Source organism: Sciurus carolinensis, chromosome 10 (genome assembly GCF_902686445.1).
Source record: "Sciurus carolinensis chromosome 10, mSciCar1.2, whole genome shotgun sequence".
Classification (NCBI taxonomy): Eukaryota; Metazoa; Chordata; class Mammalia; order Rodentia; family Sciuridae; genus Sciurus; species Sciurus carolinensis.
The window spans coordinates 131,606,089-131,629,662 of NC_062222.1; the positions used below are offsets into that span (position 1 = coordinate 131,606,089).

Here is a 23,574-nt window from a genome sequence, read left to right on the forward strand (position 1 = left end):
TTTGTTTTTTTCAACCCTGATCATTTTAATACTTCCTTTTCTGAAGTGATGGTGTTAGCTAGGGCTCCTGGCACATCAGTAAGGAATGTTAGTGGGAATTATCTTCTTCCCAACCTCAAAGGGAAAACTCATTATTTACCCCTAGTTATTATATTGCCATAAGCTTTTTGTAAATTTCTTAATCAAATTAGGGGACTTCCTTTATATTTCTAGTTTTCGGAAAGAATTTTAAAGAAACCATGAATGTAGGTTGGAGGAGCATGATTCACCCAGTGAGTCGTCCCAGCTGGTAGTGGAGGAGGAGGAAATAAAAACCTTTAAAGACCTGGGTGTGACAGATGTCTGTGACCAGTGGAGGTGGGCAAAGCCCTAAGATCCATATTGAAGCTATTCCTCTGGCCATGCAAGGTTGTGATATTAGGCTGGGAGAAACTGGCTGTGGAAGAACAGGGGCCTTGGCTTTGCCCATCCTGAATGAATGTTCTGCCGTAAGCACCCTGGTTGGTTTGACCACATGCTATCCCCCACTCAGGAGTTGGCCTTTCAGATCTCAGAGCCCTTTGAGACTTGGGGTCCACTATTGGAGTGCAGAGTGCTGTTACTATAGGTGAAATCTACTCAATGTCTCAATCTTTATCCTTGGCAAAAAAACCCAAACACACACACACACACACACACAAATAAATAAACAAACAAACAAACCAAAAAAACCCAACATATAAAATAGGTTGACATGATCCTAAAGTGATCCCTTAAGCTTGGAAAACATTTCTCTGCTAACATGACCCAGAAGGTGCAAAAACCTCAGAGTACAACTCTGAAGAATTCTGTGAAATCTTGTGAAGAAATCCTTCACTGTTTCCTCTAAATACCAGAAGTTGAAAACTTAGAGCAAATATTATCTTGTTATTCTCTCTAAATTCCAGATACCTACCTGGTTTATATTGTCAAGGAATTGCCTGAAAAGTCCTTCATGATATTCCACAGAACCTGTAATAATACTCAGAAAACAGCTTTGCTACTTTGAAATCTTGGATTTCCTGCTGCCCTCTCCATGGACAGATGAGTCAGAGCAAGTGCCTAGGATCACTGAATAAGTTTAAGGACAAGGCTTGTTCCATTCTTCTGTCAACTGATGTTGCAAGCAGAGGTTTGGACATTCCTCATGTGGATATAGTGGTCTACTTGGACATTCCACTCCATTCCAATGAGAGCATCTATGGTATAGGTTGAACAGCCATTGCTGGGCACCCTGGAAAGGCACTGACTTTTGTCACACAGTATGATGTGCAACTCTTCCAGTACATGGGATATCTAATTGGAAAAAACTGCTTATATTTTCAACACAGGATGACGAGGTTATGATGCTGATCGAACAAGTGACTTAAGCCCAAAGATTCACCCTAAATGGAGTTAAGGGGACATGGGGCAAAGAAGAAACACACACATGAAGATGCTGGAGAGATGATAGAGGGTGCTACTGGTGTCAGGAACAAGGTGGCTGTAGAGACACGAAGCCTGTTCATCACTTCTACAAAGACCTGAGTTCTGCTTTCTCTCTGCAAAATGGAATCATAGAAAAGAATGAAAATCCTTCAACAGAGTCCCTCAGTTTAAAATCTGTTCAATTTGTGTCCAGAAACTGCTAAACCCTGGGCTCATTCCCTTCTCTGAGTGTTGGGGAATCACTGCTGCAGGGTAATTTTTACAGGACCGGTGGTAAGATTGTTCTGCCCTTCAGCTTTGATGCCTTGCTCAGGACATGAGAGGATGTGCTCTTCTGTCATCTCACAGAGACCTTTCACTTTGGCCATTGCAAGTCAAGGAGTGGGCTGATGAAGTTTGTAACCTGTAACTGTACATCCTTAAGTGGGATTTAAGACATTGGAGCTTGTGCTTCCTTAGACCCAATGTGAAGCAATACATTGAAATTATATTGAAAAAATCATAAATAGATTTACAATTCTATTGAATTATGATGTTTCACTCCTTCCCTCTATTAAGATGGTCATAATTTTTATCTTTTAATTTCTAAATGGAACGTATTATGACTTTAAACCACTTTTTATTTATGCCTTTCATTCTCTGACACAAATATTATCATTGTCACGTATTTTAATTCTATCCTTTCATCCTGTCTGATGTCATCTTATGTGCCTGGTGTTTACTTATCTACCCACATAAATATCATTTTTTTTGGTTCTTTTTACATTTCAGTCCACATGGTATTACCTTTTCCCTCTTAAATATAACTTTTAAATTTTCCTTTATAAATACCCTTAATCATTGCACATTGCTCTTATATACAGCAAACTTTTTTTTTTTTTTTTTTTTTTTTTGGTACTGGGGAATGAATCCCAGGGAACTCTTTACCACTGAACTACATTCCTTTTTATTTTATGTTGCGGTAGGGTCTTGCTAAGTTCACAAGGTTGGCTTCAAATTTGTAATCTTTCTGTCTCAGTCTTCCAAGTAGCTGGGTTTATAGGTATGCTATACTGTGCCTGTCCTTTGTATCCAGCAATTTTAATGAACTTTTCTTAAGTGTGTGAGTTATTAAATTTTCTTACCTTCTTTATGGAGGTGATCATATCATCAGAGACTGCTTATCTTTTCCAATGTTTGTTCTTATAATATCGAATAGAGTATAACATAATAAGCATCATTGCTTGTTTATTCTAAACTTAGGAATGCTTCAAAGTTTTATCATTCAGTGTGATGTTTATTGAAGGGTATCAAGATTTTTAAGTCATATTAAAGAAGTTTTCCTCTACTATTCCTAATTTTCTAAGGGTTTTGTATTTTAAAAGGTCATGAGTGATTGTAGACTTTGGTTGAAGATATTTTTAGTTACTGTAATATTTTAATAAACAGGTTGATTTTATTTGAAAATGATAAATTCAATGTACTAAAAAAACAACATTTGTTGGAAAAATCCTTAATATAAAAAATTTGATAAAATTCAGCATTTAGTTAGAACTAGGACTAGAAAAACAAATTTTAAAGTTGAAAATTTTCCCTCTGCTATTGGGGTGACCACTGCATTGCTCTATAGGTATTACTGATCTTTGAAATATTAAAAAATTTAAATTGATTTTATTTTTCAAGACCTGAAGTTAACTTACACTCATAGATTTAGTTCTCTTAACTGCTTTAAGCTTCTGCTTCACTGTGATTTTGTATCTTGAGTCCTCTTTTCATTCAATCTTTTACGTTCATTGCTTTAGTCAGCTTTAGTCAGCTTTTTGTCTCTGTGACCAAAAGGCCTGATAAGAACAACTTAAAGGAGGAAAAGTTTATTTTGGCTCATAGTCAACTCTGTAGCTCTGGGCCCATAGTGAGGCAGAACATCATGGCATAAGGGTGTGGCAGAGGAAGTAGCTCAGGACACGGCAGTCAGGAAGCAGAGAGACCTCTGCTCACCAGGGGCAAAATATAAAACCCAAAGTCATGACCCCAGTGGCCTGCTTCATTCGTCCACAACCTATCTACCTACAGTTACCACCCAGTTAATCCATATCAGTGGATCAAACCACTGATTAAGTTAAACCTCGCATAATCTAATCACTTCACCTCTGAAAATTCTTGCATTGTCTCATGCAGGACCTTTTGGGGGTATACCTCATGCTTAAACCATAACATTCATGGTGGAGTAGATGTTCTCAAATCAAAAACTTGGAGATGGATTCTAACTAGAAGTCTGATTAGAAGTGTAGCAGGTTGAATGGGTCCCTGAAAGATGTATCCATGTCCTAACCTCTGAAATCTGTGAATGCCACCTTATTTGAAAAATGCACCCTTGAGGATGTAACTGAAATGAGATCACCCTAGATTATTTAGGAGCAGCAAGTGTCCTTCTAAAAGCCAGAGAAGAGGAAGGACTTGGAGAAGGAGGAGGTCACATCTTGATGGAGGCAGATAGTGGAGTGAGGCAGTCACAAGCTACAGAACGTCTAGAGCCACCAGACATTGGAAGAGCAAGAAGGATTTTCCTTTCAAGCCCTTAGAGGGACTGTGTTTTCTACTGACAATTTGCTTTTGGACTTATGACCTCCAGAACTATGAGAAAAAATACATTCCTGTTGTTGTAAGCCCCAAGTTTGTGTTAATTTTTATCGCAGCCCTAGGAAATCCTGGTAGCATTCTCATAGTGTAGGCAATCTTTTTATTCTAGTTATTCATTATATTTTCTCTTTATGTGTGGTAAATCTCTCCAATGACTCTGTCATTAGTCTTTTAACTTTGAGTAGGGGTGATCTCTTCTGTCTACTAAAATGTCTATTATTTTTTTTCCCAGAATGACTAGGATAATGGTTAATTTGAATTGTCAACTCCATTGGATGAAGAGATGCCAATGATTAAGAGGCCTCTGGGTGTGTCCATGAGGGCGTGTCTAGGAATGACTGGCATGTGGGACAGTGAACTGAAATGGAGACCCTCCCTCAGCGTGGGCAGCACCACCCAATAGGATGGAATAAAAGCTGGAAGAACAAGGAAGCAGATGCAGATGCATGCTGGGCTCTTCTTGAACGGGTTCTTGATCGCTGCTTTGATAGATCGGCTGAGGCTATCAGACTCTCACTTCTTCACTCTTCCAAAGCAGATTCTGCCAGTGACTCTCCAGGTAGTTTCCAGAAGCCTTGGTCTCCAACTTGGGTAGCACTGTTGATCTTTCTTGTTCTGGGTCTTCTGCGTCTTGGACTGCGCAGCTCCTGGTTCTTCCAGCTCTCTTGCCTGCAGAAGGCCACAGTGAACTATCCAGCTTCTGGTTGTGTGAGTCAATCTAATAAATCCCTTTTATAATCATACTTCCTGTTGATTTTGTTCCTCTAGAGAACCCTGACTAATACAACTAGAATTATTTTTCCTTGAAATTAAGGTAAAGGTGGAGTCACAGGAGTCTCACAGGTGCCTTTAGTTATGTCTTCAGTTATGTCTCTTGGCATAAACAATAATAAGCTTCATATCTGACACAACCTTACTGATAGAATCAAGGGAGGGAGAGTTACACCTTCAAATGGAACAGGAGCACAGGTTTTTATTATCCCAGAAGGATCAGGGAGGGAGAATAAATAAATCCATGGGAGTCATGGAAAGGTGGCTTGAACTTGCATATATTCAGATAGTGCCGATAAATAATTCTGTGTCCTAAGTGCCTGTGTTTTAATTTTTTTTTCTGTTAAGATAAAGCATTTTTAAAATTCCCAATATCTTGTGTTTCTTAGTGTGATATATAATTTTATATTTATACATTTTCCCCTTAAGAATGATTTTTCCTGAGAATCTCAATATGGCTCCAACCATTCACAGGTGACTATTTAGTACTCAGAAATTAAGTGAATTATCTAATCAGTAGAAAATCATTTTCAAGATTTCTAGATGGGTTTTAAGTTACCAGTACTCTGAAAGCATGGATCTTTTCCCTCCACGGGTCACCGACAGAGGACCCCTACATGCATTCACATCATTAAGGATTTTTCTCATTAACTAATGAGCATATTGATGTTTGGGGTGAAGGCTTTGGATGGAGAGGCAGGAGTGTCACAGCTCACTGTATCGTACAATGAAGCTCAGAGATGGGTATTTCTCCCTGAAGTACTTTAGCTGTGACCTGAACTACTGGGGTTCAGCTTCAACATAATTGCAGCACAGCGAGGGGTCCCTTCTGGAAACCAGCTGCCTCATCAGGGATTCATTCATCAGGGGCATTATGACTCCAAACATTTTCCCTAGACTGTTGTGGCTATTTAAAGAGGGGGAGAAAAAGAGGAGTCTGGGGAACTAATTAGGAAGGAGTAGCTCCCCTCAGAGTCTTGACCTTAACCCTACTGAGAAAGTATGGGATTTACTTTACCTGAATAAAGAAAGAACATAAATACTTGGCAAAAATGCTTTCTGGTATGACTTCCAGCAAGTAATGAATTGACCTGATACACAGAGGAACAAACAAAAAATATGAGGAAAAACTCAAATGCTTTAAAAGTCACACTTAAATGTATCATTGTGATATGTGTTATTATTTTGTACTTCCCTGGTTATGAGGAAATAAATTAATTAGGATTTCTGATTAGCCTATGTAGACTATAATATGAAAAAAAAATTTTTTTTTGGTGTTTGGTGGCTTATGAAGTATTGGCACAAGTCTGAGCACCACTTTCATTATTCTGCTTAGTATATTGTGTTTACATATCTGCATTTTAATGTGTTTCATTAGTTCTGGAAAAAGACTTTATCCTTTAGACTAGTGCCTCTCTCCAACTCAAAGGCAATATTGTGTCTTTTCATCTTGTTCTCCAGGTTTCTCTTCCCCTCTTTCCTATTTTTAATATCCTGATACATTTAGGTTACATTCTGGGTAATTTCATTATATACATCTTTCCAGTTACTGACTGTTGCAAAAGTACTATTTAACTCACTTCCCAAGATTTTAATTTCAGGGATTGTAAGTTTTACTTTTTAAAGTTTCATTTTAAAAAAAATGCAGAGTTTTAGCTATAACTCTTTTCCAAGTCTATTTCTGTTATATTTAAATTGTACATAGAGAAAAAGAAAATTTGAATGAAGAAAAATAAAAAGTATTTGCATATCTTTGTCTAAATCACAGAGGTCTTTACTAGTATTTAGTTTGATCTTCTTAATACTGAGGTGTTTACTTATTTTTATCTTATGGTAACAAAACTGAGGCTCAGAGACTTACCCAAGGCAACCAAGTTACTAATAACTAGAATTGAAATTAATTCCATGTTTTATTATTCTCATTATATTCATACTTTTTCCAGTATAGATCCTTAAATAATTTTCAGGAATATACCATATAATAGTGGAGGTTGAGTATCTGGGGAAAAGTATACTCTGCTTTATTATGTAGAAATTGAACTTTCTTTAGAGAAAGCTAATTATGCTCAGCTCAGAACGGCTCAAAATGTTTCCTGGCTAAATTACAAGAGATTTTTGAAATAAAAATTTTTCCTACTTACCTATTCATTTTTCATTTTCAGGTTTCCTTACTTCTTCCTTTATTTTTTTCTTTTTTTAAACACTTCTTTCAGTATCTCATGTTCTGTAAAGCAAGTTATAAATTTCAACTTATGATAATTTAAGACCTTCTCCATCATAATTCTGTTGGAACATCATGAAGATAACATTTGATAATCTATGTTGAGGTTCCTCTTGTCTGGTTCATAATGGGGGCTCAAAAAGAAACAAGAGAAGAATTAGGAAATGCTTTTATGTGGAAATGCAGCATAAATATTAATCAAACAAAGGCACAATTCATTTTCATATCCCTCAAAGGGTGTGTCAGTTAGAGTTCTTCAGAGAAACAGAGTGTGGGCTGGGGGAAACAGACAGTGACAGATTTTAAGAACTAGTTCATGTGAGTGTAGACTCTGGCAAGTTTGAAATTTGCAGGGCAGGCATGCTGGCTGGAAACTCAGGCAGGCTTTCTAGACTGTGGCAGTCTTGAGGTAGAATTTCTTCTCCAGGAAACCTCAGTTTCTGAAAATTAACCATCACAAAGCATGCAGTATTAATCCACAGCTTTGTGTGTACACAGGCTAAATCCAATGTTTTTATTGAATTCAGTTAAATTTCTTCAGGAAAATGGTTCTCCCTGCCCCACCAAATGCTCATGCAGGTTTACTCAGGAAGTTTCCTCTCTCTCCCTTCATTCACCTCGCAAAAAAAAAAAAAAAAAAAAAGAAATTTTCTTTTTGGAAAAATATTAGCATTGCTGACTCCATTGGATAGGTTGCTAGGGTGAGTGTTTTATAGATGGAGCACATTTGAATATTTGTGTTCTAATGTGCTTATTTGATTTAAAAATGAGACTTTACTAGTAGGTTTTCATATAGATTTAGTATTATACTAAGCACTATATCCGTATTGTTGATAAGCTTCATGACAATCCTATAACAAAAGTACTATTACTATAATCTCCATTTTGCAGATGAGCTATTACGGTAATCTCCATTTGTAGACAAAGAACTGAAATTCATGTAAATTTAAAACAATTGTTCAAGGTCATAAGCGTGAGTATAAAATGAACACCAGATCTACTTAAATCTGAGTTACCACTTTAACCATTGTGTTGGAGTGGGCCTTTCTGTTCCTATGATGGTAATTTGTTTTCCTAATCATGATGAAGGTACTTCTCAGCTTTAAACAGAGTCTTTTCAAAACAGGAAATAGTCATTAAGATGTCTTTATTTTGATATCAGTATTTTTGTAGGCCTACATAAATATCAGTGTGTGTTTTTTCTTCCTTTGAGCTTTACATACATTCTGAGTCAAAACATTTGCATATCCTACAGAGATCCACATATATTTAAGGAGAGATGGAGGACCATATAAGCTCTTCAGTAATGAGGATTTAAGTATTGGGAATCGATTTTTTAATGGTTTGAAAGCTTTTTTTTCTTTCCTGAAATTTTTTAGTTCAAAGTAGGATTTCAGAAATTGTGATTTCTTTTATTTTAGTTCTATATAATATTAGTAAATACTGCCTGGGAAAGTCCCCAACTTCTCGACCAAAGAACCTATTTTGCAAGTAATATTGGATTACTTTCTTCAAGCTGCACTGTGTTTAAACAAAGATCCACAGAGGTGGCTTATTGCAGTATTTCTCAGAGTAAGAGGTGCTCAGGTTCATTGTCATTTCCCAAATGTGGAATAGCCACAGTTGCTTTCAAACTTTATTTGAAAAGCAATTCACAGGACTATTGTCCAAAAGAACTCATTTTGGGGAGACCCCATACCAAGGTTAAGGTAACACTTGATAAAAACATCCCACACGTTCCAATCTCTTGAAACTAAATTGAACAACATGAATAAACTGGAAATCTGGATGACACAGGCAAGGGCCATTGGAGATGAAGAATTATGCAGTAGAGAGATGCATAAAATAAAGTTTCAGAAGAGATCAAAGTAAAAGATGCTATATCTTGGGGAACATACTACCATACCATGGAATCTGGAAATGCAGTTTCCCCAAATCACTGAATTCTGAGAATTTTGAGTTCAGGGAAATCCATATCCTGAAAGCTCCCATCGTTGAGCTTCAAGTAATAGTTTGCATCTGCACCCCAACTCCAACGTTCGAAATACTTGCACAATATTACCTTATTTAACCAGGCTTCCTTGCTGGAGAACTGTGATAGGTCTGGTTTTCACAGCTGTGGAGGTGATTTGAGAACTCTCCTGCTCTACAATTTTTCGGTTTGTCTGGAGCTATGCTTTAGGAATCAGTGAAGCACATCCCCAAGCAATGAGGCAGAACTGTGGACAGCTGGGAAATTGCTGCTCACAAACCAGCCTGAGGTTCTGTTGCAGAAGGACTTTTTTCTTTTCAAACAAAGACTTTTAGATGATTGTGAAACTAACAGATTTTCTATGTAATAGTAGAATGTACTAAACACATGATGAAGTTCTCATTTGCTCACTGAAAAGGACTGTTATTATGTCTTTTGTAATTGTTGACCTACTTTTTCATTCTTTCTTTACCAATTTCAAATTAAATTTATGTTCACTGAAAAGAATTCATATAATACCAAAATGTGTAACATGGAAAGGGATAGTCCTCTGTAATCTAATTTCTATGGGTAGCTATTTATAATTTGCTTTACATCCCTCTAGATTTGATTCTACTATGCATTTACTATCCATCATATATATATATATTTATATTTTTAATTTAAGTGAAACATAGAAAATCGCACACATCTTAAATTTATACCTTAGCAAATTATCACAAAGTAGATAATGGCCGATGATTACTTCCCAGGAAGTTTAAAGGGAAGGCACCCAGATGGTGACCATGGTGGAAGGTCAGTCAAGGCTGAAAGTTGCCTGGGTCTAGAGCCTCAGAGAACAACTACATTACCTTGAAAAAAGATCCTGTGGAGGGGAGTGGGCACACAGTGACAGCCCAGAGCCCAGAATCCTGAACTCCTCACACAATAGAAACAGCTAACAGACAGAATACCCGCACCCTCCAAGCAGTCAGTCACAGGCCCCTGAGCTGACAAACCAGAAATGGCTGGTGGGAGGTCCATGGCAACTAAGAGAAGGGTTCCTGTGCTCCAGCACCTCTGGAAGGATCCACAGCCCAAGAATGATGGACATCTGCTAAATGTCCCAAATCCTAATGAAATCCAAACAAAGACTCAATAAGAATTTTCTTCACCTTGGCATGGTTTACTATAAATAACTCTAATGTCAACTTTGATCATGGATATCACTGTGTATCTTGATTGATAGTTGTTACCCTAATAATCAACACTCTACCTTCAACAAATTTGACTGTATTTCTTCTAAGGTTTAAAGCAGTAATTGGGATCACTCTATCTATCTTTGTTTTCCTAGTTCTGGTTTATACTTGTTGCTCTTACCCCCTCTATCCCTTATACTATCTGCTACTACCTCAATACCCCCTGTACATCTTTTTCTCCTTTTTACCTTGGTGTGTATTATCCTTTCTATCTTTTTTCTTTTTCTTTCTCTTTTGCCAAATCTTACTCTCTTCTCCCTTTCAGCCCCCCTATAATGTCATAGCAATCTTATCAATTTAATAATTTTTTTTATGTGCTCCAGAATTTTACTACAAGTTTATACCTGGATTAAAAGAATTATGGAGAACTGTATCAACAAGGTTTTCAGTTTACATAAGGTTAAATAGTACATGGCTTGGCTTTGAAGTGATTGTAATAAATAGGGTTCAGTGGCTTCTCTAAAAATGGTGCACATTGAATTAAATATCAATAACCAGATATTTGCCCAACTAGGAGTCTTACAAGAAATAAGCCCTTAATCCCTTGCTTAAAAGAAGTGTTAACCATCCCAAATGGATGGGTAGACATACAAACAACATGAAAAAGAAAGGGAAGAAGCTACCCCAAAGAACCCATCACATTTCAGTAACTGACTCCATCAGTACCACAGTGAAGAAAATGTCAGAAAAAGAATTTATAAAGTTCATAGTTAAAATGTTCAATAAGCTAAAAGAAGTGAACTCAGAGAGAAAATACAGGAAGTGAAAGATCACTTCAATAAAGAGAAAGAAATTCTGAAAAAGAAACAGAATTCCTGGAAATAAAAGACTCAATAAATCAACTAAAATTCAATTGATAGCATTACAAAGAGATTAGCTCACATTGAAGAGAGATTTCCAGGCCTTGGAGACAAAGTATATAATCTTGAAAATAAAGACATAATAAAGAAAAGATATTAAGAGAACATTCCAGAATATTCAACGAATATAAAAAAAAACATCAAGACCAAATTTAAGAATCATTGGAGGTAGATCAAGTCTCCAAAATACTAACTAAAGGCATGTACCATATTTTCAATAAAATATTACAAAATATTCCAATCTCAGGAATGAGATGGAAATTCAAATACAAGAGGCATATAGTACTCTAAATAGACGAAATCAGAATAGATCTTCTCCAAGACACATTACAATAAAAATACATAACATATAGAATAAGGGTAGAATTTTAAAAGTTGAAGGAGAAAAACAGCAGGTCACATTTACAGGTAAACCAATTTAGATTGCAACTGATTTCTCAACCCAGGCTATAAAATCTAAGAGGAACTTGGATAATTTATATCAATCTCTGATAGAAAATGGTTGCCAATCAAGATTATTATGCTCAGAAAAATTGTTCTTCAGAATTGAAGATGAAATAAAAACCTATGAAAAGCAGAAATGAAAAGAATTCATAACAAAGTCACTCTACAAACATACTCAAAAAATATTTCATGAAGAAGAAATAAATAAGAAACATGAAAACAAGCATAGGGATGAATTTCACAAGAAGAACAGTCAATTCAAGAAGAATCAAATCTGAATAACACATCAGAAATAAATCAGAATGGCAGGAAATAAAAATCATTTCTCTATAATAACATTGAATGTCAATGTTCTAAACTCTTCAGTCAAAAGATATATATTAGTTGATTGGAATTTAAAAAAAAATAATATGTTGTCTGCAAGAGACTCACCTCCCAAAGACATCCACAGACTAAAGCTGAAAGGATGGGAAAAGATATACCAAGGAAATGATACCCATTAACTAACAGAGATGGCTACTCTTACACTAGACAAAATGGACCTCAAGGGAAAATTAAAGTTCATCACAAGACACAGAGAAGGTCACTTCATACTGATTAAAGGATTCATCCAACAATAAGATATAATGGTATATCTACATACAAACAATAAAAACTTTTCAATATTTAGATCAAATGGACAACAATATAATAGTACTGGGTGATTTCAACCAAGTAAACATTCTTCAGAACTAAAAAAATTCTATTAATCCAATGAACCTAACAGACATCTACAGAACATTTCATCCATCAATCAATGAATTCACTTTCTTCTCACCAGAACATGGAATATTTTCTAAAATAGGTCATATTTTTGGCCACAAAGCAAATTTTAGCAAATACAAAATAAATAAATAAATAAAATAAAAGGAGAAAGAGAAAGACAGAGATAGTAGCTTGTATCCTATCAGATGATAATGGAATGAAATAAGAAATCAAGGACAAGATAAAGAACAGAAACCACTCTAACACCTAGAGATTAAATAATAGACTCTGAATGATAAATGAATACCAGAAGAAATCAGATAGTCATATAGAATAAAAATAAAACTTGAATCCTACCTTATATCATATGAAAAAAAACAATTCTAGAAATTTCATGAATAAAAAAATTCTTAGAAACAAATGAGAATAGTGATACAATATGCCAAAATCTCTGGGATAGTATGAAGGCAGTTCTAAGAAAAAAGTTATAGTACTGAGTTCTTATATTACAAAAGTAGAAAGATACCAGATGAATGATTTAACATCAAACCAAAAAAGCTCTAGAAAAAGAAAAACAAATTAACCAAAATCAGAGGAAGATAGGAAATAATTAAAATCAGAACTGAAATCAATGAAATTGAGGATGAAAAGCAATATAAAGGATCCATGAAACAAAGAGTTGATTTTTTTTGAAAGGATAAACAAAATTGATAAATTTTTAGCCAAACTAACCAAGAGAAAAAAAAGAGAAGACCCAAATTAAGAAAATAAGAGGTGAGGGCTGGGGTTGTGGCTCAGTAGCAGAGCTCTCGCTTAGTATGTGAGGCCCTGGGTTCAATCCTCAGCACCACATGAAAATAAAATAAAGGTATTGTGTCCACCTACAACTAAAATAAATAATAATAAAGGAAAAAAGAAAATGAGGTGAAAGTGGAATGTCACCCCAGATACTACTGAAATCCAGTGAATCATTAGAAGATATTTTGAAAATTGATACTTAAATAAGCTAGAAAATCTTAAAAATACTCACAAATTCCTAGAGACATATGACCTATACAAATTGAACCAGGAAACTTAAACAGATTAATATCAAATAATGAAACTGAAGAGTTATCAAAAGCCTTCCAACAAAGAAAAGCCCATACTGAAGTGTTCTCAGCTGGGTTCTACCAAATCTCTAAAGAAGAATTAATACCAATTCTTCTCAAATTGTTCCATGATACAGAAAAGGAGGGAACAATCCCAAATACTATGAAGCCAGTATCACTCTGATACCAAAACCAGACAAAGACACAACAAAGAAATAAAACTAATATCCTTGATGAATTGCAAACCACATACAAAAAAAATAATTAAAAGGATAGCACACAGTGACCAAGTGATTTTATCCCAGGGATGCATGATTGGTTCAACATACAGAAATCAATAAATGTTATTCACCACATAAAGAGATGTAAAGACAAGAATCATATGATTATCTCAATATTGATACAGAAAAGTAGTGGACTAAGTCCAGCACCCATTCATATTTAAAACACTAGAGAAACTAGGGATAGGAGGAAGTAACCTCAACATTGTAAAGGCTATACATGACAAACCCAAGGCCCGCTTTATTCTGAATGGAGAAAAACTGAAAGCATTTCCTCTAAAAATAGGAACAAGACACAGATGTCTACTTTCACCAATCTAATTAAACACAGTCCTTGAAACTTTAGCCAGACCAATCAGGCAAGAGAAGGAAATTAAAGTGATATAAATAGGGGCTGGGGAGATAGCTCAGTCGGTATCTTGCCTTGTAAGCACAAGGCCCTGGGTTCGATCCCCAGCACCAAAAAGAAAAAAAAAAAAAAAAAAAAAAAAAAGGAAAAGAAGAGGTCAGTTTACCTTATTTTGCTGATGACATTATCCTATATTTAGAAAACCCCACAAGCTCCACCAGAAGCCTTCTAAAGCTGATAAATTTAGTAAAGCATCAGGATACAAGATCAACACACATTAATCAATTGCTTTCCTATACTCTAATAATGAATCTGCTGAAAAATAAATTAGCAAAACCATCCCATTAAGAATACTTGGGAATCAATCTAATGAAGGAGGTGAAGGATCTCTACAATTAAAACTGTAGAATACTAAAGAAAATAAATTGAAAAAGACCTTAGAAGATGGAAAGAACTCCCATGTTCTTTAACAGGCAGAATTAATATTGTCAAAAGTGTTGGACTACAAAAAATGTTATACAGATTCAATGCAATTCCCATCAAAAAATCAATAATATTCTTCACAGAACAAGAAAAAGCAGTTCTAAAATTCACCTGAAAATATAAGAGACTCAGAATAGCCAAAGCAATCCTGAGTAAAAAGAGCAATGCTGGAGGTATCACAATGCTGGACTTCAAATTATACTACAGAGCTATAATAACAAAAAACAGCATGCTATTGTCACCAAAACAGGCATGAAGACCAATAGAGGAGAAGACACAGAGACAAACCCACATAAGTATAGTTATGTGATACTAGACAAAGGTGCCAAAAACATTTATTGGAGAAAAGACAGCTTTTTAAAGAAATGGGGCTGGGAAAAGCAGACGTCCATAGGTAGGACAATGAAACTTGACCCCTATCTCTCACCCAGCACAAAAGTGGTACATATATACAATGGAGTGTGACTCAGTCATAAAGAATAACTTTATGACATTTGCCGTAAATGGATGGATCCCGAGACTATCATGCTAGGTAATATAAACCAGTCCCCAAAAGCCAAAAGTCGAATGTTTTCTCTGATACATGGAAGCTAACCCACAATAAGGGATGGGGTGAGAGGAAGAACAGAAGTTCAGTAGTTAGACAAAGGGAAGGGAGGGAAGTAGGGAATAGGAAAAGGAAAGACAATGGATTGAATCTGACAAAATTTTCCTATGTACATACATGAATACACCACAGTGAACCCCACCATCATATACATCCACAAGAATGGAATCCTAACTAGAATAAGATATATTACATGCTTGTATAATTATATCAAAATGAATTCTTTTGTCATGTATAACTAAAGAGACCAATAAATAAATAAATCAGCTTACTACAGTAATGCAGCCATATCAATGTTTATAACAGCACGGTTCACAATAACCAAGCTATGGAACCATCCTAGGTGCCCTTCAACAGATGAATGGATAAAAAAATATGGTGTAATTATACAATGGAGTATTACTCGGCCATAAGAAGAGTGGAATTTGGCACAGGCAGTTAAGGCATTTGCCTATAAATGGATGGAATTGGAGACAATCATGTTAAGTGAAATACTCCAGTCCCCAAAAGTCAAATGTAGAATATCTACTCTGATATGCAGAAGCTAATTCAAAATAAAGGGGTAGAGGATATTAAAAAAACAAGGAAGAGAGAAAATAGAGGAAATGAGAGTAGGTGAAGCTGATTGAGGAGGAGGAAGGGACAGGAAAAGTGAAGAAGAGTGGAACCAATGAGTCTGACCTTTCCTGTGTGCATGCATGGATGTGACACAGTGGGTCCCGGCATCGTGTGTGTCCACTGGATACTAATTTAAAAGATGTATTGAAAAGGGATTGGTGACGTGGAGGGAGGAGAGCTGGGCAGGGGGTGAGGGGGAAGTGTTGGGGACAGAATTGGAGCACCTTGTGTTCCATGATCATGTCAGGAGTTTTACTGGTGGTATATAAACTAAAAAGAATTTTAAAAAAAGAAAGAGAAAGAATAAATACTCTCTTATCTTTGAACTATAGGAAACTATAATAAACAGAAAGAGCAGTAGAGTAGAGGGAAAGGAACAAGGAGGGGTGAGGGAGCAGGGGAGGGAAAGGGGAAATGCTGGAGAATGAATTAGAGCAAATTTATTCCATGCTTTTATAATTACATGAAAATGAATTCTATCATCAGGTATAACTAAGAGAATCAACAAAAATAAAATAGAAAAATAAAATTATATTGATAATTGATGTCTCCTTTATTTCTTGCCCCTCCTCCTTACTCTCCTGGTTGTTCTTAAGTGTTTATTCTTTCAAATGAAATTTAGCAACATTCCATCAATTTGAAGAAATCAGGGAGGTTTTGATTGAAAGTTAAATGTGTTTATTTGTGTGGAAATGACAATTTTATATTTCTGAACAAAACACTCAGTGAAAATTGATGTTTTAGTAGAGACACCTAGATATGTCAGATAAGATGCTCCAAGGTAAAATCACTACATGAAAACGTTCAGAAGGTGTATACATGAACCAGTTCCTGATTGTTAAGTGCCTCACTCATCTCAAAACTATAAATGTACATGGAGGATTTGTTTTCTTTTTAAATATTTTTAGCTGTAGATGGACACAAAACCTTTACGTATTTATTTTTATGTGGTGCTGAGGATCAAACCCAGTGCCTCACATGTGCGAGGCAAGCACTCCACCACTGAGCTACAATCCCAGTTCGGGAACTTTTTGTAAGTAGAGTGGTATTTGTGGACTGAAATTTCCTTTGGAGGAATTGTAATGTGTACTAAGGAGCATACTTCATCATTTCACAAACTGGAGACAACATCTATGTCCATCAAAGAAAAGTGGGTAAATGAATAGTGATAAATGGGCACAATGTAAAAGCATACAGCAATGTTGCACACACAACATGAAAGACTCTCATGTACATTCTATTGAGTGAAAGGAGGCAGATACCAAACAATACATACTTGTGTAGTCTATTCATAAGCAGTTCAAAAACACTTAAAACTAATTTATTTTGCTAGAAATCAGAATACTAGTTACCTTGGAGAATTGATGACTGAGAGAGAACATGAGGAAATCTGCTGGGATTCTGAATTGTTCTGTATTTTGTTCTAGGTGTGTTTAAACACACCCACACACACCCCTACATACATTCATATGTCTGTCTCTGTGTTTACATACAAACGTTGGAGAGAATAATTTTAGGAAGGGTGGTTCATTTCTTTTTCCTTAGACATTTTGTACACCAGTAAGTTCTGGGGATTGCACCTATACTTTTCCTATGTTTTTAGTAGAAATACAGAAATGTAAAAGCTTAGAGTACGGACATTACTTTGCCTTACTAAATAATATTTTATCTTTTCCCCCAAATACATATTCATATGGACTTCTGGGCATAAAATCTGTATCTTCAAGTTATGAAATATTTCAAAAAAAGTTGAAGGAACCTGAGGAATTACTACTGCATTTGATAAGATAGCAGAGACTCGTACTTTCTAAATTACTTTCTGATTAACTTATTTTCTTACTATTTTTAGTGATGAATAATAATGTTCAGGTATTTTTGCTCTATCCCATCCATCAGCTGTTTCACTATTTTAAATCTATCTGAATCTGAAGTTTTCTTGTTATTAAATATGTGTTGTTCTTTGAATTACTTTCCTGTGGCTGTTGTATCAAATTATCATAAAATTGGTAGCTGAAAATAACATACATTCATATATGCTCACAGTTCTGGGAGCCAAAAGTTCTAAGTCAAAAGACTGGAAAGCAAGGTGTGGGTAGAGATGCATCCTCTCTGTGAGCTGAATGGGAGAATTTAATCTTTGCCTCTCCCAGCTCCTACTAGATGCCAGGTTTCCTTGGCTTATGGCTGCATCACTGCAGTCTCTCTTTCTGTGATTATACTGCCTCCTTCTTTTCTGTCTGGGCCAACTCTCCTTTTACTTTTCTAAGGATGCATATGATTGCATTAAGGGACTACCCAGGTAGTCTAAGATAATCTCCTCTCAGGATCCTTCACTTGATCACATCAGAAAGATGCTTCTTCCATATAAGTTAACATTTACAGTTTCCAAGAATCGGGGCCTGACATCTTGTCTAGCCATTATCCTGCCACCAGACTGTACTTTCCATAGAGCAGAGTTCTTACACGTTTTGTTTTCCTTCCTGTCCTCAGTGGTTAGAAGAGTTGTGATGAAGAATGCCCGATACAGTAGGTATTCGCTAAATATTTGTTGAACTAAGTATTAGGTATTAATTATCACCCCTCTCCCCCACTGTCCCTGGCCCTTTGAACAACTTCCTTTAGAATGAGAATTTTTTTTTTTTAGAATGAGAATTTTTTGTTTTACTTTAGAGGACATACTTATTGCCATTGGCTAAAATTTATGGTGAGAAAAAAATTTAAAAAATGTTTAAAAAATTATTAGTGCATATTAATTGTACAAAAATTGGGTTCCTTTATGACACTTTCACATGTGCATATAATGTACTCTGATGGTATCTTTAGTTCCCTGTCTTCCCTACCCACTGAGAAACTGAATATTCTAATAACCATCCCATAGTCCAGGTTGTTTCTGAAAGAACGAACTGCTTAAGAGTGGATGTATTCTAATAAAATTGGGATGATCTTCTGTTCGGAAATTGTCTAGGTCAGTTCTCCCTTTATTTGGACCAGGCCTTCTATACTCTTAAGAAATCTGTGAATGCCAAAGACTTTATGTTGTGGTGGGTTATACGTATCATCAATGCGTTGAAATTAAAACTGAGAAATGTTTGAAAACTGTAGCAAAGGGGTTGGGGATATAGCTCAGTTCGTTGAGTGCTTGCCTAGCACACACAAGACACTGGGTGCAATCCCCAGCACCACCAAAACAAAACAAAACACACACACACAAACTGTAGCAAGTACCAGCTCCCTTAGCTGCTAGAGTGAAGATGTCATACACAACAGGCATCCTCCGGGAAACTCCATATTTGTGAGAAATGAAGGTGGAAAAAAGGAAAATTATCATGGAAAATCAGAATCCCGGCGGGGCCAGATTTTCGGTGTCCTAGGTGAAGGGCGTTCGCCAGGAGGTTGGCCCCAGGGTACAGGTGGTGAATGAATCTTCCGACTCCGGTAGTTAAGGGGAGGAAACCAAGGGCTTGAAGGGCCAAAACAGGTAGCAGATCGAAGGACAGCCCCACTGATTTCACTGCGGCTCCTGCTGCTAATCGCCTGGAAGGCCCCACGGCCGCGGCTCTTTCTGCGCGGGACCTCGGACTCCAAGTCAGTTGCAGAGAACGCTCCCCTCGGACTCCTTCGGGTAACGCGCGTGGGTGCCCGGAGACAGGCCACGCCCCATCGCCTCTCCGACTTTTGGGTTCCATGGCAACCAGACATCAGCATCTTCCACCCCGTTGGGTTAAACCATTAGCTTTAGGGGTCGCCTCAGGCGGGGACAGACAGAGCAGAATTTGATAGGATGCCTGAAAGCTCCTATGCCCACATTTTCTATATTTAACCTGAAAGACACATTTACCTTACTCTTTCAGCAAACTGCCTCTGCCAGTGCAGCGCCGAGTCGCGTCAGTCCTTCTAGGACACCCCCACGCATCCTGGTGGTCCAGCCTGCCGGGAGGCTCGCGGCGGGCCGGGGTTGGCGCAGGGGCGGGGCACGCGCGACGTCATGCGCAGGGGCGGGGGCTGCGCGCAGGGGGCGGGGAGGCTGGCAAGATGGCGCCCGGAGAGTGAGTCTCCCTGGAGTCCTCCAGCGCCTGTGGAGACTCCGGGGCGGGGGGTCGGCGCTTCATCACCTCCCTTTCTCCTCTCCCCCGCCCCCGGAGGCCTCCTGCTTCCCTTCCTCCCTCCACCTCGGGGGGCGGGCCAGGTTCGCCGGACACCATGTCGGACTCCGAGGAGGAGAGCCAGGACCGGCAACTGAAAATCGTCGTGCTGGGGGACGGCACCTCCGGGAAGGTCAGTCCTCGAGCGGGCGCGCCGTCCCAGGCCTGCAGGAGCCCCGGCGCGGCCCCGGCGCCCCAGCCAGCGCCGCGCCGGCGTCGCCTCGTCGGCCCGCGCCCCGCGGCCTTAGGCCCGGCCCTCCTGGCGGTGCCTGCGGCCGAACTCGGAGCGGCGCTCGGAGGCGGAGAGCTGTCCAGCGCCCCCTTAGAAACGGAAAACCGGTTCCCGCGGGATCGCGAACTCCTTCAAGACTCGGGCCAGCGCCCTTCGCTGGGGAGCTTTCGGCTGCTCGCCTCCCAGGAGGGCGAGCGTCTGCCAGGGCGTCCCGCGCCTCGGCGTGCAGAGCAGGTCTCGCCTGGCGTCCCCGGCCCTTCCCGGTCCCGATGCCCGCGCTGCACAGGGAGCCCCCAGAGCTCCGCTCAGGACCCAGGCGCCCTGCCAGACGATCCGGGCCGGCTGTTTCCCGGCGGGTCACCGGAGGGCACGTTACGAACCTATTTGGGCTTCTTCTGTAAGATGGGATCATAGGGGTCGCCGCGAGGGGTGAAATGTGAAAATACACGTTCAGTGCGAAAATACACACGAAGCTCCCAGAACACGTGTGCACTCAATAAACGTTAGCTCCTACGCCAGTGTCGTACCTGTCCTGCTCCGCTCCCAGCGCAGCACCTGTCAGTACAAGCATTCGCTCAACAAGCGTTTTCTGAGCTCCTGTTGTGGGCAAGATGCTGAGGGTAGAACTGCCCGCATGACAGAGGTCCCTGCCTTAAAAGCCAACCTTCGATGACCAATGACCATTGGTCGAAAGAATGAATGAGTGCGTGCCTGAGAACATCACCAGGCAGTCAGTGTCCTGAGCAGGGGTTCCTGACCTCAGGTTGCGAACTCCTGCAGTGCTATAAACTGCCAGGAGTTTGCTCTAGGGAGAGGGTCGCAAGGATCTCAGAGGATCTGAGACCCACCCTGCAAATAAATGGAAGAGCCTCTGCCCGGGGTATCTTCACACCTGTCGCTTCTGTCGAGGGCACCAGCACGCTTTCTGGGAATGTTGCTAAAGTTTGTCTCTCTCCTGCCCGCCTCCTTTCCCCAGGCAGCCTTCAGGAACGCCAGCCTTTATTGCTGCCAGTTTCCCCTTTTCGGTGTCACATTTCCATGTTGCTGGTGTAGTTTAGACTCTGGTTTCTGCAGTGACCTTTTCTCTGCGCATCCTCCTTGGCAGTTGGTTCTGCACAACTCCTGCTGCTTTTGGTTCTGAAATTCGAGGTTTAGGGCCATTGTATGCAAAATTTGGAGTACTCCTATCATTTCTTGTCTTTCTAGGCTGCATTAGTGAGTTTTATTCTGAGGAAAATACTTTGATATCCTGTAATTACCTTTAAATGTGATCGGAAAGAAAAGAACTTGGTGTCACTTTTCTTTATGAAGTATATGAGTTTTTGGACACTTAAGAAGGATTTCGAATAAGTGAATTGTTATAAATAAATCAGCATTGTTTGTAACACTTATTCAATAAAAATTTTAGGTTTTTATGGTTTTATCATTTAGATTTTATTCTGAAGGCCACGTAATTTTTTTGTTTCCTAGATTTTATGGTATTCAATTAACAGCTTATTTTCCATTTAAAATTAAGACTGTCAGTAATACTAGTACACTTATAAAATGATCCTCAAATCACCTATTATTCCATATGCTGTCATATTTCTTTAAGTTTTTGTACATTTTTTTCTGGCTTTTATCTACTGTATATCTATTAATCAGTTGAAATTCATTCATAATTTCAAATCCATGTTTTCCAAAATTTAGACTTTTATACATATTTTTACTTAGTTGCTAATTTAGTGTGAATATAGTTTTTCATCTCTATTTTAAGTTCTGTCTTCTGTAGGACAGAACAGTTTTTTTTCACTTGTGAATCAGGACTTATTATTTCTGCTTCAAAGAATAACAGTGATATTTTTTATGGTGCTCTGACTTAGTCTTTATCCTCTTGATTAAACAATGCATTTAAAAAGGAACAGATTTTTTCCTGCCACTAATTTTCAGAAATGGGCATTTGAAACCTAAGGTTCTTTTTTATTCTTATGTCAAACATTTCTTTTTCCATACCCTTCTCAGTCTCAAATTATTGGCAGCTACTAGTATTCCAGTCTCCTTTTACTGTCTTTTTCTTTTATGAACTCAGCTTCTCTTCTTCTACGTATCCTGATTTAACTCTTCGTCATTTTTCTAGCATTAGTTTTTCCTGTGCCTTTTAACTCCAGGCGTTTTTGATATGCACAGACAGAAGCAATAAAGAATACTATTGACATAACCACTAACGGGTTTCTTCAAGAGAAATTTAGCTCCTCCCTCCAATGACACGTGTTTCTATTTATTTTCAGTTCTGATTTATACTTTTGATTTATTAAACATTTCTTAAGATATTTTTGAGGAAAAATAGTCTTTTTTGCTGTTTTATCAGTGTTAGTTAATGTAATTTGCTTAAAAAATGTTACTATTAATTTTCCAAACAAAAAAATACAAAGAATCAGATAAAAATGTTTCAGATATGATAGCTGGTGGTGGTTCACTTTATAATTTTTAGGAAGGGTATCCATATAGTAATATGTGAGACATTATAATAAGTGTGAAAATTGGGATAATGTCTAGACAATTGAAGAAGAAGCCTCTCCCCTATAGATTTTGTTCATTCTCTGAATAATTTGTAGAGCAAGATGTCAGGAGATGAACTTATTTTAATACTGTGTGTGTTTCCTATGACCTACTCTTTTGACAGTTTATACTTTCTTCCCATTGAAATTCCACCAATTTTGAGACTTTATTTTTGCCTCAAATATTTGAGGACAGAGCTTCAAAAATCTTGGAAGTCCTGTTTCCAAGAAAAGAACTTTACTCAGAATTTTTCTGAATATTAACATAAAAATATTAAGTATTGAGAATCTTAAAAGAAAGGGAAAAATTACTTCAAATGATAATATGCTGTTACATGTACCTTGAATTTCTTCTTGACCTGTATATTTTCAACCATTCATGTATTAAACATTTGAAGTACTTATAGTTGTGGAAGTGGTGATACTTATTTTTCTTCAGCACTTTGAACCTCTTTACAGGTGACTTTTTTGCTCCAAGTTCGACAAGTTCAATGACACCATTAGGCAAAGAGATAACCAAAAAGGCTTTAAAAAGAATGCTTACCTCTTTTAATCTGATCTTTCAGTTTTGAAATTGTTATGTGCTTCAAGGATTTAACAAATGTAGTGAGTGTATTTCTGAATGTCTAGTAGAACATGTTTCTTATGGTAGTGCTCAATAATTACTTGATCAAATATCTTAGCAATTTATTACAAATTCTGAGTAAATATTTTTAAAAGTTGGGGTTAGGGTGTACAAATTGCCATTTGTGAAAAATATGTTTTTGGTGTAAAAGGAAGTTTAAGTCATGTTAAAAGAAATTGAAATTTGGCCAAGTTTTCTTTTGCACTGCTGTTCTTACATCATAATTAACTATAATAAGCTATCTTGGAAATTTTATCTTAGTTTTTGTTATTTTAAGAGTTGACATCTAATTTTAAC

General features: G+C 37.6%; 1 protein-coding gene and 1 pseudogene across 2 annotated transcripts in view; both read left to right on the forward strand.

Moving 5' to 3' along the window:
- Positions 1-338: 338 nt before the first annotated feature.
- LOC124994315 (probable ATP-dependent RNA helicase DDX47) lies at positions 339-1,545 on the forward strand (annotated as a pseudogene).
- Positions 1,546-19,758: 18,213 nt separating this feature from the next.
- Positions 19,759-23,574, forward strand: part of Rab28 (RAB28, member RAS oncogene family) — a 77,334-nt gene continuing 73,518 nt past the window's right edge. For both annotated transcript variants that reach the window (XM_047566884.1, XM_047566883.1), the window contains exon 1: positions 19,759-20,016. In XM_047566884.1, the coding sequence (XP_047422840.1) occupies positions 19,942-20,016 (75 nt within the window). In that variant the 5' untranslated portion in view covers positions 19,759-19,941. The remainder of the gene's footprint in view (positions 20,017-23,574) is intronic.